The following is an 18,689-nucleotide window of genomic DNA, read 5'->3' as shown; positions in this document are numbered from 1 at the left end:
AGAAATGGCAGAAAAGGCGATGAAGTCATATAAGGCGACGGGAAACAAAGTAAGGACTTGTCGTTCAGCTTTCCAGATCAGGAAAATATGACTCAAGCGTATATGAATAATATTAATTTATATGATGAAGCCTCTATGGTGTGGGCGTACTGGAATATGAGAATAAGACGATACCTGAATGTATAAACAGCTCATTTAATATTAAATATTTCAAGGTTGGGGTCCAGTTGATTGATACATGTAATATTCAGGATTTATGGTTTTACAAATGATGTTGATGCCTGCTTCCTAAATCTGTTTCCTAAAGCTACCCACTTCTTGTTATTCTCAAACGTCCTAAAAATTAAAGTTTCTGGATATGTTGGATATGAGGGGCGGGCAGCTAGGCTTGTGGTTAAAGCGTTCGCTCGTCACGCCGAAGACCCGGTTTCGATTCCCGACATGGGTACAATGTGTGAAGCCCATTTCTGGTGTCCCCCGCTGTGATATTGCTGGAATATTGCTAAAAGCGGCGTAAAACCATACTCACTCACTCACTATGTTGGATATGTACTACATTTGTGGTAACACTGTCTCGATCTGTGACATCATCATACTCAGTGGGTAAATCTGGACTTATAAATGACGTTAATACGTCGATGCCAAAGTTTCATCATGATAGAGGTAGACGACAGCTGTGCTGATAGGCCACAGCACCGTATCTCATCAGACAATTTGCAATCGGTCAAGGTCTTGGCTTATTTTTCTCTGCACATCATACCAAGCCTCGTTGAATGACGTAGCGGCTCAGGGTTTAAGAAACGTCTGGCCAAAGTCCTGGATGAAACTATTGAACACGGGATATGAATGATGCCAGATATACACGCCAATGTGAAACAATCTCTCCGAACTGAAGCTGTTCCTTTCATGTGGGCCAGGTGGTATCTAATTGTCATCAATAACAAAGTTGTTTGCGTGATGAAACACGTTGATAGTGGACAACCACTTATTGATCATGATTACCAAGATCACACAAAATACCATGACATAATTGCACAAGAAGTTTTCTTTAACTATGACTTAATTAATAATGTGTCCCTAAGGAGGAACTGATCGATCAAAGTTTGGTAAATTGTTATAGCGTGTGAATTGTCAATCTAGATATCGATGAACTATATTTACCTGGGTAAAATTCGAGCACCACCGTTTCTTTTTTTATATATCTTGAACTTCTATGTATCTTTTTGTAATACCAAATTTGATCTCACTTGGAAACAAATGTCACACATGCTACCAATAATTCCTCGCCAGATGCCATAAGAACAAGAACATGTTCCTCATGGTCACAAGTACTCGTACCCAAGTACCTGTGAAGATTCCGGGGTAGAATTGGTCTTCAGCAACCCATGCTTGCCGTAAAAGGCGATTATGCTTGTAAGAGGCGACTAACGGGATCGGGTGGACAAGCTCGGTGACTTGGTTGATGCATGTCATCGTATCCCAATTTCGTGGATCTATGGTCATGATGTCAATCACTTAATCGGGTCAAAACTTATTATATACAGACAGCCGTCATATAGCTGGAATATTGCTGAGTGCGGCGTTAACAACAAACAAACAAAACAAAACATACTCCTTCGTGCCACACAGTGTGGCAACTAGGGTACCGTTGTATGACTCGGTACTCGGTCATATGATATGATGCAGGGAAGCAGAGGAAGGAATTGGACGGGTGGTCAAAACGTTATAGCCATGGAACAGTAGCAAAGCATTAAGATAATTGATTTCCGTTTCTGTATTTCAATATTATGAATAGGAAACGTTGTGATCAAAGATACATGTTTATTCGTCCTTGGGGATTCCGGGTTAGAATAAGTCCCCAGCAACTCATGCTGGTTGTAAGAGGCGTCCACGTGGATCAGGTCGTCAGGCAAGGTGACTTTGTTTTGTCATCGTACCCCATGACGGGATCGTTGTTCACAATACAATATCATCTCAAAACCCTTACTCACTCACTCACCATACAAGAGATGGATCCGATACATGACCAAAATATGAACCATTCCTTGCCAGCAGTTGCCATTTGTTATATTAAGATACTTTTTATATCGCATATATCACAGTCCTATCATTTGTATCATACCGTGACGAAATATATCGGTATATTCCTTCAAGTGGTGCGTAAAGAAATCGATATGTTTTGCTTGCTCGCTTGATGACTAATGTTGTCTGTAGTACTAGACATACAAACCAATTACACGTTCGCCTGTAAATATTTGCACTATAATGTTTGCGGAAGAAAAATAGCTTCAGACCATCGTCCAGACACTACTTCTGATCAGAAAAATTGTTCTGACGTGGAACTGTAAATTAAAAGCGACGCAACCCCTACCATAATCATAAGACATATGCGCGATAACTAGAGTCCATTTACGATTCCGACGACATCATAAACATGTGTTTAAGAATTACTGTCAAATATTGATGATACAAGGTGTTCGCGAAAGGATGAGCCCGTCCGCACCCCACAGGTGTCACGTGTCACAAACACATGCCAAGGCAAGTCCATTTTCTCCTTCAACAGCACGGGAACATATGGTACAAGTCAAAATAGGGAACTGCAACGGACATTATTTTGGTCACTGATGCATCAAATTTGAAAATGTTTTCCACATGTCTAGGATAAAACGTTTTCAAAGATTTATTAACGCCTTGAATGTCGTAACCATGATCAAACATGAGCAAGAGTCGTATACATGATGCTCTTTGAAATCTTCGTAAAAAGGCCGGAGCTGTTGGAGCACTTGTAACAACTTCCATCTTGTGTTTTGTAGTTGTTGATGACAGAACGAGGAACAGTCTTCACCGGAACTACACTCAGTGACACAAGTTTTCAGACTGTGATCATGAAAACCATGCAAGACTGTACATAAAGAATACAACTTCCTAGGTTACTGCGGTAACGCAGGATAAGCATCGTACCAAACAAAGAAAAAAGAAAAATGTGCTCCATTGAAATCAATAAGCTTGGAGAATACATTATTAAGAAAGATATGTAAATATATATATGATAATATAGATAACATGTTATAATCGGTTAGAAGGAATATAGCAAGAAACATTTTTTTGTTACAACAGTATTAAAGTACTACAGACATGAATAATGTGAAGAGCTACATTTTCGCGACACGAACATAGTTAAAAGCCCGAGGATAGTTGGGAGGCAAATGCAGCCTGTCCCTTGGAGCAAGCGGTGCTAAGATACATAACAATGATGAAAGTATTTCCCTAGCACTAGATCAGAGTCCGCTGTGAGAATGGACCTGTAATTGGACCATTGTTATAGCAGCTATATTTCCTGTTATTCTCACATGATTTCTATATTACTCTGTCACTTTGAATCTGTGCATTCTATTCCAATGATTGATTCTGTATGCCTCATAACAGAGTAATCTCTGGCCGACTATTACCAGAAACCCAACCGATGGTGTGGAGAGTGAAGTTGGCTAATCAATGAAGTATGATATTCTTTGTGTAAATATGACTATGTGACCAGAGTACAATTCCCTGTTTATTTAGAACTTCATAGGAAAGACTTGGTTAACATTGCTTATTGGATCACACTTGTTCAATACATGTACTCATATAGGCGAAAGAACAGCATTGTGCTGGAATTGCCTTCTGTGATAAGGCCTGATTGAGTTATTACTGTTGATTGTTATGAGGCGAGCATTTTATCTGATCATGAGTTTTATTTTTACCTGAGTATTCAAACACAGCTGGTCGTCGAGGTTCTGGACTTTTTCACTTGTTCTCTCGGCAGTTACATCGTTCATTTTTCCTTACCTTGCACATTTCTTATTATGCATAATTTTAAAATTTTGATTATGTATTCTGGCTTGTTTGAAGTCTTAATCTAATATACAAAGGTACTTGTTTCCCTCAGGTTAAATCAATTTACCTGCTGTGTATTCAAAATTATCAGAATACACCACAGGGCCTTTTCAGTGAAAGTAGATTTCTTATGATCATGGAAAGGGGTTTGTCGTTGTGTTTTGTTGTGTTGGCTCTGCTGGTAACATTGTGAAGGTACGGTTCGATGAAGTAACCTGTAAATGCTAAGCAAATAACAAAGTCACACAATCCAAAACTGTTTGATGATTCCACTAATAATATATCAGGTGTCCATTAATAATATATTAAGTGCAGCTCCTTACTCTCTCTGAGAACGCAGATAACATAGCGAGTGAATGAATGTTGTTCTCTCGCATTGTCGCACCTCGGTAGCGGCGACCAGTGATAGGCAAGCTAATGGTTGGTAGCATGAGATGACTTCATGACTCCATGATCACACGTGAAGATCCGTGGTAGAATAAGTCTTCAGCAACTTTGCTTGTCGTAAGAGGAGACTAACGGGATCGGGTGGACAAGCTCGGTGACTTGGTTGATGCATGTCATCGTATCCCAATTGCGTGGATCTATGGTCATAATGTCAATCACTGGATCGGGTCCAAACTCGATTATTTACAGACCGCCATCATAGAGCTGGAATATTGATGAGTGTTGCGTAAACCAACAAACAAACAAAACAAAACATACTCCTTCGTGCCACACAGTGTGGCAACTAGGGTGCCGTTGTACAAGACAACCTTAGCACTACGACTGTCGTAAGTCTATGTTAAGGTATAGGAGTTACGGTCACCTTAGCGCTAAGATCGCTTTGTACAACGGCACCCAGATCTTCATCTCTTCAATTCTTACATAAACATTACGCGGTTTTCGACCTTCCCTGAATTTGAATACCGCTGGGATTTATCTTTCGGGAACAAAATATCGTGTCAAGTTAAACAGTTCCTTTCGCCTGATGTAGACATAGTAAATCGACCGATTTGGGATCATCTTAAATCAACAGCGCGACAGTCATGGAATGGCATATGCAAACATATCTTACACCACTTGTCCACCTGAATTGCATGCTTGAGATGTTTGAGTAAATGGTATGTGATTTATTCCAAGCACAGTGTCCATAGCCTTTGGCAAGTTTACGTTAAACTTTTGCAGAATTTATCAATAATTCTTGCTGATGTCACTGTATTTATGATTTATTAATTAGCGGTTGCAATCTTTGTTTAAGAAATTGGCATACCAGCTATTGATTTGCAGAGTTATTGGTGTAGATGTTTATGTATTTTCCAAACATTACCGTCACTTGTTCCCGTAACGACACTTCAGGGAAGAATGCTACCAACACAAATATATTTGGCTGGATTAGTGCTTGGTGAAAGAATTGACATTTCCAAATTCAAACAAGATTTCCAATTACGTTTTTGTCGAGATCTAGAATTAGTGTGGTGGTTGTTTGTGTTCTCGGCTATTGGCTCTCCCCGGGCTGTTCTGTGGGAAGTTGCAATTGCGCCGATCGTATTGCCGCCCGATTCAATGTAGCGTGCTTACCAGGGAGAAACCATTGGCAATTTGGCTTTCTACAGATGCTCCGAAGTAGGCGAACATTATCCCAAGTAAAAACTTTCAAACTATTAATCTTATTCATCTGCACCATCGTTATTTACAAATTGAAATTGCGTGTACTTGTTTCCTCTAATCAACACCTTGGAGTGGTTACTAGTCGTTTCTGAAGAATTAAACATACACTGTTCTGTAAGTAAATGTGTATGTTTATCAACTGTAACACCGACTGTACGTTATTATAGTAATGCATGTATTGTAAAATATTGATGCAATGCAAGCATCACGTTGGTGACAGATTGACTCGGATAAAGACTTGTAGCAAGGGCCACAAGTACAAACATGTAAATAACTGAGGAATTGGTCGTATTGATTGCTGACATACTCTCAATTACAAGGGAACGCACTGTACTAATCTGACTGACCAGGAGTGTCCTCTTTAGTGTATTAATTTGAAGTTTTCATGAATATTTATTTAACGTCTAGGGGCCTTTTTTGAATGTACAATGGCGTCGGGTCAGTTAACTCTTGCAATAGTTAAAAACGTCATTGTGATATAAAAAAATTGTACTGTTGAGGAAAAAGAATCTCTTCCATGCACAATGCATATGTCAAGGTTTATAAGACATGACGTTGAACCGCTTTTCCTACAGTTTACATAGAGATTCGGTGGATTGCTCGCGAAGTTGTGTTGAAGGTACGGAATGTAGCTCTGATAATACTATGATAAATGATGAATGCCTCAGTCTTCTCTTTACTTAGGATAAAAACGAATAATAAGTACATATTTGAGGTGTTATTGACATTATTCAGTAGCTATGCAGTCTCTTTTCAACCTAGTAACGTTTCGATAACGTTTGTAATGTTTTCTAATCTAATTTTCAAGTGTACACTTTATTTTGCCCGTCAGCATAAATCGAGTTATCCGTTTTTCGAAACCAGCGGAATCAAAATACTGGATCATAGTTTCTGTGATGTCCATAAAGTTACATCTTCGAGTTAGAGGCATTCGACGGATTGACCATGGAATATCGCGTAAGGCAGTATCGATGTCACCCGATATCGATACCGAAGAGGTTGTCATTACACCAGCAAGTTTCGTGAAAGGGATTCACTGTTGCCATACTGCATGTGAAAGTTGGGAGATCCATAAGATGAACAGGAAACAGGTCGTTGTGAATGAGTGAGCTGGGTCTACCGCCGCTTTGAACAGTATTTCAGTTATGTAACGGAGTGTAAGCTTGGTGTGTTAGGGAAGTCCGAAATGATGCATGTCTCAGATGTTTACCACTTTGGTGAAACCAATGAGCAAGGATATGGTGCTGAAAGACAAAGACAAAATTAATCGAAGCGAACCGGGATTTGAACCCACAATTTTAGGGTTCTGGCGTGCACATGAGAACACTGCAAAGCGAATTGTGGACCACCCGTGCCCCATCTCATGACCCTCAGCGTGTTATATATTATAAAATGTAATTTCTTTTACATTTCAATGATACCCTGTCGACTCAAACATAAATATCGTAGGTTATCGTCGATATTTCCGATGTTTAATCTGACTGCATGTTCATTCATATATTGTTAACAGCTCAGTTCAGTTAAATCCACCAAATTTCAGACGCCACAGACTTTAATTGTTACAGAATTTACTGTCTGTGGGTATTTCTTGTTTATATGTTGTTTACATGTTACACGCAGAACGTTTAATCAGCTTATAATTTGTACATGTTATATATACGATACTCAAATTTACTAAGTCTTCGAAACATAAAACTTGTCCTCACATTGATCTGTTCGGATTCTATGTTAGAAATTTTGATTCGTTCTATTGTTTCATCATTGAAAAGCAACTAAATCTTTTTTACAAATATTGGTTATCTTTTTTCAGGATGAAGTCAACCAGGTGCTTACAATCAACGTGTGGCTAGAACAGGTATGTTATCGAGTTCTATTTCATGTCATTATGCATGCACGTACTTGTACGTATAAACATAACACCTGGCTAAATCAACGTAGCGGGGACCATCGAAAATATGTCGACTTAAATGAGAAGTTCGAGGTTATGGCTATACATTTCAAGTGAAGCAACACAATTGTATATTTAGATAACATTTCAGTACTGCGGAGAAGAGTAACACATGGTGGCCTGACGTCGACTTAGCTGTCAAAATATAATATGTATTCTCCCCAGGGGGCTGAGAATGCAATTTGAGTACACACTGATCAGCAGACCGGAGTAATAATCATGTAGCACCATCAGTATGTCACATGTATTATTGGACATAGTAGTAGTAGTAGAAGTAGTAGTAGTAGTAGTAGTAGTAGTAGTAGTAGTAGTAGTAGTAGTAGTAGAAGAAGAAGAAGAAGATTATCATCAGTCGGTATCTGACATAAACATCCTTCGTGAGTTAAAGAAACGTTTACATGTAGTTTACTCTAAGTTATGATTTATCTATGAACCTGGACGTGGGCATACGAGCTATCTTGCGTTGCTCTTGTTCACTGCTCACGGAATGATCACATCAAAGTATACATGTGCATATATTTCCTCACTGTGAGACAGAGGATTAATACACAGCCTCGTGGGTCGGAGACACGCCGAGGACCATGACATAAAACATAAATTGCAAGTGATTCCATGACATTTTATTGGCTAACCAAGCAATCTTTTTCCATAAACCTAAACAAATTCGTCTGAGCCCACCAGCACACTACGTTCGTCGCTGTGTTGTATAATTGCGCTGAATGATTCACTGATTTGTCACACAGGAAACAGTTGGGGGAAAAGCCATAAAGGGGTCCATTTTATACTTATTAGGTTGTAAACATACAAATATATAATAAGTTTTCTTTTGAAAAGAGAGACAGATTCATGAAGAGGATCATGAAGGAAACATATCATTACATGTAGGAATAAAAGCGACAAAACCCTTTCCATATTCATAAGAAATCATAATGCTACGTCATTATGCAATTTGGTGAAGGTAATCTTTATGTAGTCATTTGTAAGAAAAACAAGGTAAACGTATCACACAAAGCATTATGTGTGTGACAGGAATATCTTAAAACGCTACAACTAGATTCATTTTGTTTGCTAGGGTAGCGTTCTTTATATTACTGCCAATTGGATGTATATTGTGTTGAGATTAGGACAACTACGAACAGCCTGAGGACATGCTCTGGGCCTCTGGTCGTTATAGAGATGCTTGGGTACTCCTATATGGTGTAGCCACTCCTTGCATGGGACGCATACATATCAGGGGCTTAATGTAGTTCTTGTTATGGCGTTAAATGACTATCAAGTAGTGGTGATGACAGGTGTTCACGAACATGTGTTATGCTATCCCACGGTTCGTACCCGTCACTAGGACATGCAAATGCAAGTCATGTGTTAACCTGAACAAACACGGGAACACATGTATAAAGTCAAAATAAGGATCTGTTTCTGACATCAATGATGCGTCAAAAATGTCCTCCGCATGTGTACCATAACATTTGTGAAAGCTTTACTGAGGCCATGAATCCTGTTATCTGATCAAACAACCCTTAAGCATGTGTTGTATGTCGTGTCACGCTCTTTTACATTTTCATGGAAAGAGCATGCTCGATTGTACCTCAAGAGTTCCCGTGTTTTTCAGGTGAAGAATTGACCTGCCTTTGAATGTGTATAGTTTGAATCGTAAACTACTTCTGGTCCCATGACGAACGGTGGGCACGGGTGGCCCAGTCGTCTAAGGTACCACAGTTTGGCGTGTAGAGTTTCGTACCTCAAGCTTGACATACACCTTATCCATGAATCGAAGATAATGTTTCCAGTTTTGTCAGCACCATACTAATGTTCGTCGGTTTCATCAATGTGGTAAACGTCTGAATTGGATCTTCATTACTGCGAGCTTTTTAAAAAAAATATCATCAAGCTCGCATGCCGTGATATTGTTCATATATGTGTTGAACCAAACTTACTCACTCAATGGCGTTGCTGTTGTTTCAGTGATATCCAACAGCTAAAAATGGCCCTCATTTCGTCCTCTTTTTTTTTGAAAGAAAATACATAATGGGAGACAAGGGGCCAACATTTGGCGGTCACTTGATGCCAAACACTGTCTCAACATGGCGCACCCTTGACCGTTGGGCGAAAATCCTTTCGTTTCGCAGTACTGGAATAATCTTCAACAGCTTTTCATTAATGAGGGATTTTAATTTTAAATATTTTGAAACATGGCACTCTATTTCACAGTGGTATGAAAACAGACATCTAATGTATACTGTTTCTTGAAGTTATTATACGACAACGCCGTTTTAAGTACTCATTATTCATATTAATAATAATATGTAATATGTATGTAATGCGTCTCTACATACAGACAAGTCCCGTTAATCCGACATGGTTGGTTGCACATGATCATGTAGGATTAACGAGAATGTCGGATAAACAAAATTAAGTAGTATCAACGTTCGTGATCGAAAATCGGACAACTACATAAAAGATAACGATACAAACCCGTAGTGCAAAAATGAAATATTCATATTGTTATGTTACATTGTTCGCGGAATATGTTTTCTAATCATGCAACCTCTAAAGCTTAACACACAACAACTGTTACGGACTGTATGACTTATTCAAAATACTTTAAAAAGCATAGTCTAAATTAGAAGTCGGCAGTTTGAAACTGGTATCGCAAAGCTTAAGAAAGCTGATTTCTTAGTGGCCAATGTTGACTTCCTGTTAGTTATTTCATTGGTCAGTGATAGTTCGCGAAAGGTTATTCTGACATGACCTGTATTTAGGAAAGGTACATTCGAATGTCGTGCTCATCTGAAAGCGTACACAATTACAACAAGGGGCATAACTCTACAAGGGACTCACTTCTGCAGCAAAAACAACTCTTCGTTTTACTGTATTGCAAAGTAAACGTGTTGCCACAAACCACACAAAAAAGGACCCAATATCCTTGGGCAAAATGTGGGACCTAGAAAAATTGACATAAATAAATGGTAGATTTAGAGGTGTCTATTACTACACTGTTCAGTTGTGTTGGAGTGAATGTTTGAGTACGTGACTTTTTCTCTGTCGTATTGAAAATACATGAAAGTCACAGCATCTGGCTTTGTGACAGTGGTGGATGGCGACATGAAACCCTTTAATCTCAAAGCACTCAATTCACCTGCGGCCATAGCAGTAAAATATTCTGGTAACAAAAGCTTCTGTTGATCTTGTTTTAATCGAACGACTTTCTTTCTTTTTCAAAATAAGAAATATGTCTTGAATAGGCAAATATCGATAAAATGCGCATATGTCGCCTCGTTTGTTCTCAACTGTCCATAAATCAGAAGCACAAATAGAATTCCGAAACAGAATATTCGATTTTTGCAAAACTGATGTATATATATTTCATGCACATACGGTTCAGTATCTTCTTGTGAACTTGAAATTGCGTCGGTTATTCAAAAGTGAACACAATTGTACACAAGGTAGATTCATCAATTCGTCTTTTTTTGCCTGGTAAACTACAGGCTGCTGAATGTTTGAAAGCAAGTTTTGATATCTCTTATATATTACTATGACCGTTGACATGACCTTTCACCTTATTTCGAATTGGCTGTTGGTGTGTAACCATTATTACGTCACTATATATGCCATTCTTGACCAACTCGTGATATTCCGGGACAAGCCGAATAGCGACTCGTGCCCCTCTCATGGCCATTTTGCGACCGGGTTCCGTCTTAACGCAAATGAGCACACCTAAAACAATTGTCGACTCGTTGCGTAATGGTTCACATATATTTCCCAAAATATGATATATATATATCTGATGCAATTTAAAGCACACCGGAGCATGCGGAATTATACAGTATGACTGAAAACATTTAAGTGTGTCTTGGGTAAATTTTAGATGCAAGACATATGTAAAATCAAAACTTATTTCTGGGGGATTCTTTGACGAAAAACTTGATTGGTTTGTCGTATTTTCGCACATAACTTTTAATCGATCGGGGAACGAGTCTTCTTGCAGGTTACGGAAAGGGGGAGTAGTGACGAATGTTTATTTGCACATCATTTAGTCAACGTTGTGTCATAATGGATCGACCCCCGAGACTGGTTCCAAAACTGACGTTGAATGCCCGTGACATATTGGTGAGAAAATGTAGACATATTTGGGTTGTCAATACAATAACGGCATACCCATAGGCCAATATGGAGTCATCTGTTCTGTTAGTTGTAGTGTGTCAGGAACAGTGAAATGAAAATGACGTCAGGCTTGTAAAACGTAATGCACATTAGTATGAATCATTACTTATATAACCCTTACATGAGTAAGTGACTCCTATAATCACTCATATCTTTTCCAAAATCGTTATGGCAAACATCTATATTTTGTATATTTCACGAAACGCTTTTAGTGAGTCAGAAACACTCCAAGGCATGGTGGTGGTTAAGCTACCACAAGCATATTTAGTGTGATGACATTATGATATATTTGAAAGGAAGGGTAAGAAGAGGGGCTGCGCACTCTATCTGGATCTACCAACGCAGCCTTATTCAGTATGAATGTCTTCTCACCGATTAGAGCAAGTTCAATATCGATTGAAACAGGCGCGTCCCGAGCCTTCGGTCATGACAGGGCGTTCTGCATACAGTCACTGGGTTGTTCAAGGACTCAGACCTGATATCATCACTATTTGATAATGATTCATAAATACATGCATATGATATCTTTGGAATCGTAAAATGGAGATTTCTTATAATCATGGAAAGTTTGTTTCGCTTGTATTGAAATACAACGTGAAGCAGGAAAGGCATGGACCACGATTTAGGATGTTATATGGTTTTAAAACACAAATCAGAGTACTGAGCACTTGCAGAATCAACCTTCTGCTGTGAGTGTGAAAGTCAGGTGTCAGATACTTATACGTCATACATGAAAGCTCCGTCATTTTTAAACAGACACTAAAAAGACCAGCACCCCAGGGGTTGAGACGTTATCAGGTCATCGCAGGACATAAGTGCCTATTTGAGTATAAGGTTTGATGTTATCAATGCCCGTGTGCTTGGAACGTAAACCTTATGTTAGCACTATACATAAATGCTTGATAACTGTTCATAATAAAGATAGGCTTGAAGTATAAGCTATGGCTGGTACTTTAGATGTGAGGGATCTATAGCCAAGTCCGAATGGAACCCTGATCATTGCATGTGAATGTGAAGGGTTTCTTGCACCATTTGTACCGAAACGATAACCGTTTGCAAAGAGCAACATCCTGAGCTGAGAAAAGGGGGCTGGTGAATAGTGCATTGTATTTGCAAAATTATATCATTTGAAAATTAATAAGAAAAGAGTATGAACCTCATTATTACAATCATGAATTAAATGTCTTAAATTCATGCATAATCATATACAAATTATAACAGAGATTTCAGAATGAGTTATTCTTCCAAACGTTGCCATGAATGCAGTGTTCTCGTCGTTGAGTCTATTGAAACATATTGTTTTGCACCTTAACCTATAGTATGAACCCTTTTCATATTGAACAAGTAAATAAACCGACGAAATAATGCATGTTTTTGATTTGGTGGAATGCGTAAAATATATTTTGATAAATAAATACAAGTGATGCACAAGGACCAAACAAATTTTACGATGATCTATTGTGGTCACACTTGCACACATTGACCATTGCAGTATCCACGAATACATTTGATCAACTGCCTGGAGTTACAAATTACCAATGATCTAATATGTATTTCAATTTTTTTTGTCTTGCAAGAAGAACTGCAAAACTACATGGAAACCACACTTAGCAATTCTCACGAATAGTCACTCATTATTCAGGGTCATATCAATGCAAGAAGGTATAGTTTGCAAGAATCATTTGATGCACTGAAATATGCACTGATGTGCTTACTATTTGTTGGCAAACTAATAACTCATGGATTATTTTACAGAAGTTTTTTGAAAATAACTTGATAGCATAAGAGGATATTAATATTAATAAATGAAACAGTACCACAATTGGAAGACAGTATTATTGTTTCTCTTGGAACACACAGCAATCCAGTCTTTCAGTTAGGTTCATACAAGTCTCATATTGTCTACATGATTGTTGTATCTATAAACAGAAAAGTGTCCCTTCGAATACAGTACCAAATCCTTATTCAAAACAATATAGAGATATTTCCATCGACTGTCAATGCTGCCTCTACCTTATAAACTGCTTGACACTTTGATTACGACATATCACCATTTGTTATTCATCTTTGGCTGAAAAGAATTGTAAAAGGGATTCTGACGTCTCATATTGACAATCAAGTGGCATTTCCTTGGTTCTAGCCACGACAGTTAACCCTGTAGGCTCCATGGTATTTCACTAAGTATGGCATATTCCCAAGACGCTTCGAAAGCTTAAAATCTCACCGTCATGAAGTTCTCTCTTGTCTGGAGTTAAATAATGCAAGGTCCCAACAGGCTCGATCTAGCACCCAAGATCTTTACTTATAGTCTGCTGCGTGTAGGCCTCCTTTGTTGTAATTTACAGCTTTGTAGCACCATGATCACTAACATCCCTGACATTTCCAAACCAAGCCTACACTTTCAAGACGTTTTGGATTAAAACGCAATCTGGAAATAAGATATTGAGGCATATAGCTGACAAGACATAATGATAGGAGGCGCAGCTTACTAGCATTTGCAATATAGTATTGTAGGGACTGTGCATAAGACAGATCGTACCATCTACAGACAAGGTTACCTTACGTGTGACCATCACGATGCCCGTCGAACATGACAATGATTGATAAATCGGGGAAATATTTGAATACATGTCTGTTGTCTTTTTTGTGAGTAGGTCTTGGAGAATAACTTGAGTTTGCTTTATGGTTATTTGCTTATGCAACGTTGAGCGATATAGATTTGCGTTAAATATGTTGTTTTCTGTTGCTACTGGGCATGGATGATTAACATCACATGTCCCCCCTGCACAGTGAGTCTTGTACTTGAATGACACTAATCCGATATAAGTTGTTTGATCAAACTTACATATTCAGTCTAAATGAACTGCTGCTATGCCGGTCAGAATAAGTCCCCAGGACCCAAAATGTTGTATTTGTCAAACTAGTGTGTGTTTTTTTTGTATTTTTGTTGTTTAACACCGCACTCAACAAAAAACATTCTAGTCATCAGACGGCGATTTGTTAATAATCGAGTCTGAACTAGACAACCCAATGATTGACATCATAAGCATCTATCTACGCAGTTGGGATACGATGACAACCAAGTTAGCGAGCCTGACCACCTGACCCAGTTAGTCGCCTCGTACGACATGCATAGGTAAAAGACACATGATAACCCTCATCTTCAATGGGGACCCACCAATGACGCGGGTGTGCTTGGCCTGAACTCAGTTATGTTCGGACGTTCAATTGATGTCGGCATAGTAAAACAACAATCAGGCACTCGCTCCGACATGGCTAGACCTAAACGTTATTTGTCATGCCCAATGTTACCCAGTAGATAATCTACAACATTAGAATTCAAACAGGTACACAATAAACAGTGATCCTGATTACAAATCAAGCGCTACGACCATAACAAGTCCATGGTTTAATATTAGAGACAGGCGTAGCGCTACAATACCTTTGTGCAAGTTGGCCAAGGTCTATGAATGAGGAATGAATTAACATAAACATTCGCAGGTCCAGTAACAAACACGTTTTCCTCATCAAACTGTCATTAAAAACAGTCTTTTGTCTTTTCGCGACAGCATGTTATTCATCACTGATTTTCAGTGATCCATTCATATAATTTCCACCTCTAATTTGTCTTCTACGGCCAATTGAATCTATTAAGTTAGATAATCGAGACTGGTTATTCTCTGGTTTTGACGTTGTATAGTTATCACAAAGTCAAAGTCTCGCTGCGTCGTGATGGTGCACATGTCGTAGGGGCTGACCAGGTAGTGTCTTTGCTCACTGTTTGGCCTCCTTTATCCCTGACGTTTATCGATGACAAACTGGCGTTAACAGTCAAAGTGATGCGAGGTTTCGTGACGCTAGCGTCCGATAACGTAACAGGAACTGGTCCAGCACAGGAAATTGTTGAACCAGGAGATTGTCAGACCTTTATGCCCGCGCTGCATTGTGTTTAGTACAATGGTGCATCTAGACAATGACTTTGTGCGCTTCGCTAGTTGCGTGGAAGCATGATCTTGTCATAGGACTGACCTGCTCTTCGTCCTTTGCAACTGGGCTTGCAGAAGGAGGGTACTGAATTGAGCTCTATTTCTGTTCAGGTCGCTAGTCGCAGCATCAGAGGTACAGGAGGAATATATATTGATACGTCACACAAAGATGGCAAACATCATATAAAACATGCACATAGTTTCAGTTTTAAGTAGGCATCATGGTGAAGGGACATGATGTAGCCATGAAACGTTGTGACAAACAATAAAACAGTTGTTATTCATAAAAGTGTCAGGTCTCCATGTTCTTCTAAATAGGCCTATGAAAGACTTGATATCATGATCTTTGTGCCACATTTCCGTGGATATATATTAATTTAATAGTCGTAATGCAATACATGTTCCTATCAATACAACAAATCTTGAGCATGTGTTATTTATGATTTGGCAGATAATGAAAAGCTTTCTTAATACACCAAGTCTAGGAGTAGAAAATAACTGTTTTAGTTGCGCTATGCTTGGTTTGTAAATGTAATATGCTGACAGTAAAGACAATCTTGCAATTCTAAATTAATATCATTTGAACAAACAATGGTACTCCTCACCCTAAATTATTTTGTTGGCGCAGTTGGCAATTTTGTTGTCCATATTCTAACTTGCTCCATCTGCCTGTTTCAACTTGTAAACATTGATTGGACGTCCTAAACTTTAGAGTCTGAGGCACCCTGTTTGCCGCACGATAACTTTTCAAAACATCGGTTGTCCCTAAATACAAAGTACAATTTTGCCTTTTTAAGATGACGATATATCTATATCCCTTTTTATGCTTTTGCTCAGTCAATACAGACTTGTTTTTTTGGTTTAAGCCCAGGGGTTTTAATGATACTGTGAGTTAAATATATAACTGAGACCAGTGTAATCTTGAAAACCTTTTACATATTGCATCAAACTATTGATTTTGCCATTTATGGAAGTCCTGTAGAGGAGCTTGTACATAAATACGGACATTTTAGTACCTTTTCCTTGAAATGGTTTTGACAAGAAACACAGAGTTCAAAAACAGTGATGTTCTCCAGAGCTCATAACAGTAGCGTAGATTTCCTCAGAGAGAGTAAATGTTTATGAGATGCAATGTGTAGTTTTTCACTGTCGTTAGTACACCGTATGCATATGTCAAATGATTTGAATTGGCATTGCAATGACAAACTCAGTTGTTTACATCTGAGGACGAATTACATTGCTTGTTTGCCTTTTCCACGTTGTATCTTTTCGTTTTGGAAAATGTATTAACTCTGAGGAATATTACGCCAATCTATTTGTTTAGTCTACGTTTTCGATGATGTTTTGTTTGCTTTCCAATGTATGTTTATAGTCCTTCTTGGAGCCACCAAATACGACACAGTGTGTGTGTGTGTGTGTGTGTGTGTGTGTGTGTGTGTGTGTGTGTGTGTGTGTGTGTGTGTGTGTGTGTGTGTGTGTGTGTGTGTGCCTCTCAGAGATGTTTGAGTATCCATTGTACGCCATATTATTTGAGGGAACATCGAAGATATTTTGTTTCTTTTCCCTACTTTCGATGGTGTCAATATTGTAAGGCTACATCGATACATGCGTCATCAATGGTTGAGGATGAAAAACGCTATCATTAAGTGACAATGAGGTAGTAGTAACACTACAAACATTGCTTTTAATGCCTTACGACTTTTTGCAACAAGTAATTAAGCGAGTACATAAATAGCGAACTAAACTGAACATCGACAGGACATATGTATGTATGTGCGTGCGTGCGTGCGTGCGTTCGTACGTGCGTGCGTGTGTGTGTGTGTGTAGTCGTTGGTGTGCATCCACAATAAAGCTATTCACGTGCTCAATATCAAGTCATAGCAAATTATATTTAATTTAACAATACATGTTTTCCTATGGCTGGTACTAATTATTAAATAGCTTTTTTCTCATAAAGTGTTGTTGAACAGCATATATCGTTACACTGTGGTTGAATACGCTTATATATTAAAGATTCTCGGCGGTCTCTTTGAATCAGCCATACGCATTCCAAACACGTGTATTCATACCAGGCTTCGTAATTTAATAAGAGGTCCTCAATCAATTAACCCCAAAAAGTTGGGCAAAGAAGAACACGTGTCCACGTAGTCTATCAGTTGTAGAACTATTTCAGTTCAACCTTACAACTTCCCTGTACTGGCTAGATGTTAGTGGATTGATAGAAGATTAAGTATTAATCCGACTTGTGTTCCATTTAAATGAGATAGAGGAACAGTATCGCCAAGAAGACATGTGTTGTTGACGACACTCACGCTTCAGGCTTGCCTAGAACACAGATTCTGAAGACCTGACTGCCACAAACATACGGAGATGCCCCACGAGAAGCTATGTCTGGGTGTACGTGTTGCCAGACTTGTTGGCGAATGCAAGGAAATTAGTAGGGGAATATATCATTGTGAGGCGGTAGATGCCTTTAAATATTCACCCTTAATTCATTTATTTTTCAAAAGACGTTGTCAGGAGGCGATAGAGAGTGTTCTCCGCAGAAATAATACGTTTCCTTTTTTCTTCATATCTATGTAAATAACGAATGTTATAGAGTTAATTGAATTCAGGGAATGTTATATGTCATGTTGTGTTAGGTTTTCAATTTGGAGACGTGTTATTAAGTATAGTTCTGATATTACGACAAATAAGTGGTCTGGTATTATTACGTCCGGTCAGTAAAGTATATGGACATGTTATGGGTATCTTTTAGAAGATTAGATTAATTAGTCCCGTTCGTGTGATCAATGTGGCTGAATCTGAGCAACTGGTACTCTCTTATTTGTGGCTGGTAGAATTACATTTGACCCAGTGCAACTGTCTGGTACGATTAAATTTTGTTAGTACAATTGCCTTGTACGAATACACTCTGAGATGGGCCAAGTTCACTTAAGCCTTTGTTGTGAGCCTAGTTCAACTGTCTGACAGGAATTAACCCGAGCCTCTGTGATGATCAAAGTTCAACTGTCTTATAACATTGCACCTGAGTCTCTCCGGTGAGCAGAATATAATTACCGTTTAAT

At 38.6% G+C, this 18,689-nt stretch overlaps 1 protein-coding gene across 4 annotated transcripts in view; it reads left to right on the top strand.

The window, feature by feature from the left end:
- LOC124131513 (neuronal acetylcholine receptor subunit alpha-10-like) overlaps positions 1 to 18,689 on the top strand; it is a 212,042-nt gene that overhangs the window by 155,476 nt on the left and 37,877 nt on the right. For all 4 annotated transcript variants that reach the window (XM_048398307.1, XM_048398305.1, XM_046494805.2 and 1 more), the window contains one exon: positions 7,334 to 7,378. In XM_048398307.1, coding sequence (XP_048254264.1) covers positions 7,334 to 7,378 — 45 coding nt within the window. The remainder of the gene's footprint in view (positions 1 to 7,333; positions 7,379 to 18,689) is intronic.

Source organism: Haliotis rufescens, unplaced genomic scaffold (genome assembly GCF_023055435.1).
Source record: "Haliotis rufescens isolate VD_foot unplaced genomic scaffold, xgHalRufe1.0.p SCAF_1, whole genome shotgun sequence".
Classification (NCBI taxonomy): Eukaryota; Metazoa; Mollusca; class Gastropoda; order Lepetellida; family Haliotidae; genus Haliotis; species Haliotis rufescens.
The sequence above is the reverse complement of the archived record's forward strand: the minus strand, read 5'-3'. Positions and strand labels throughout refer to the sequence as shown.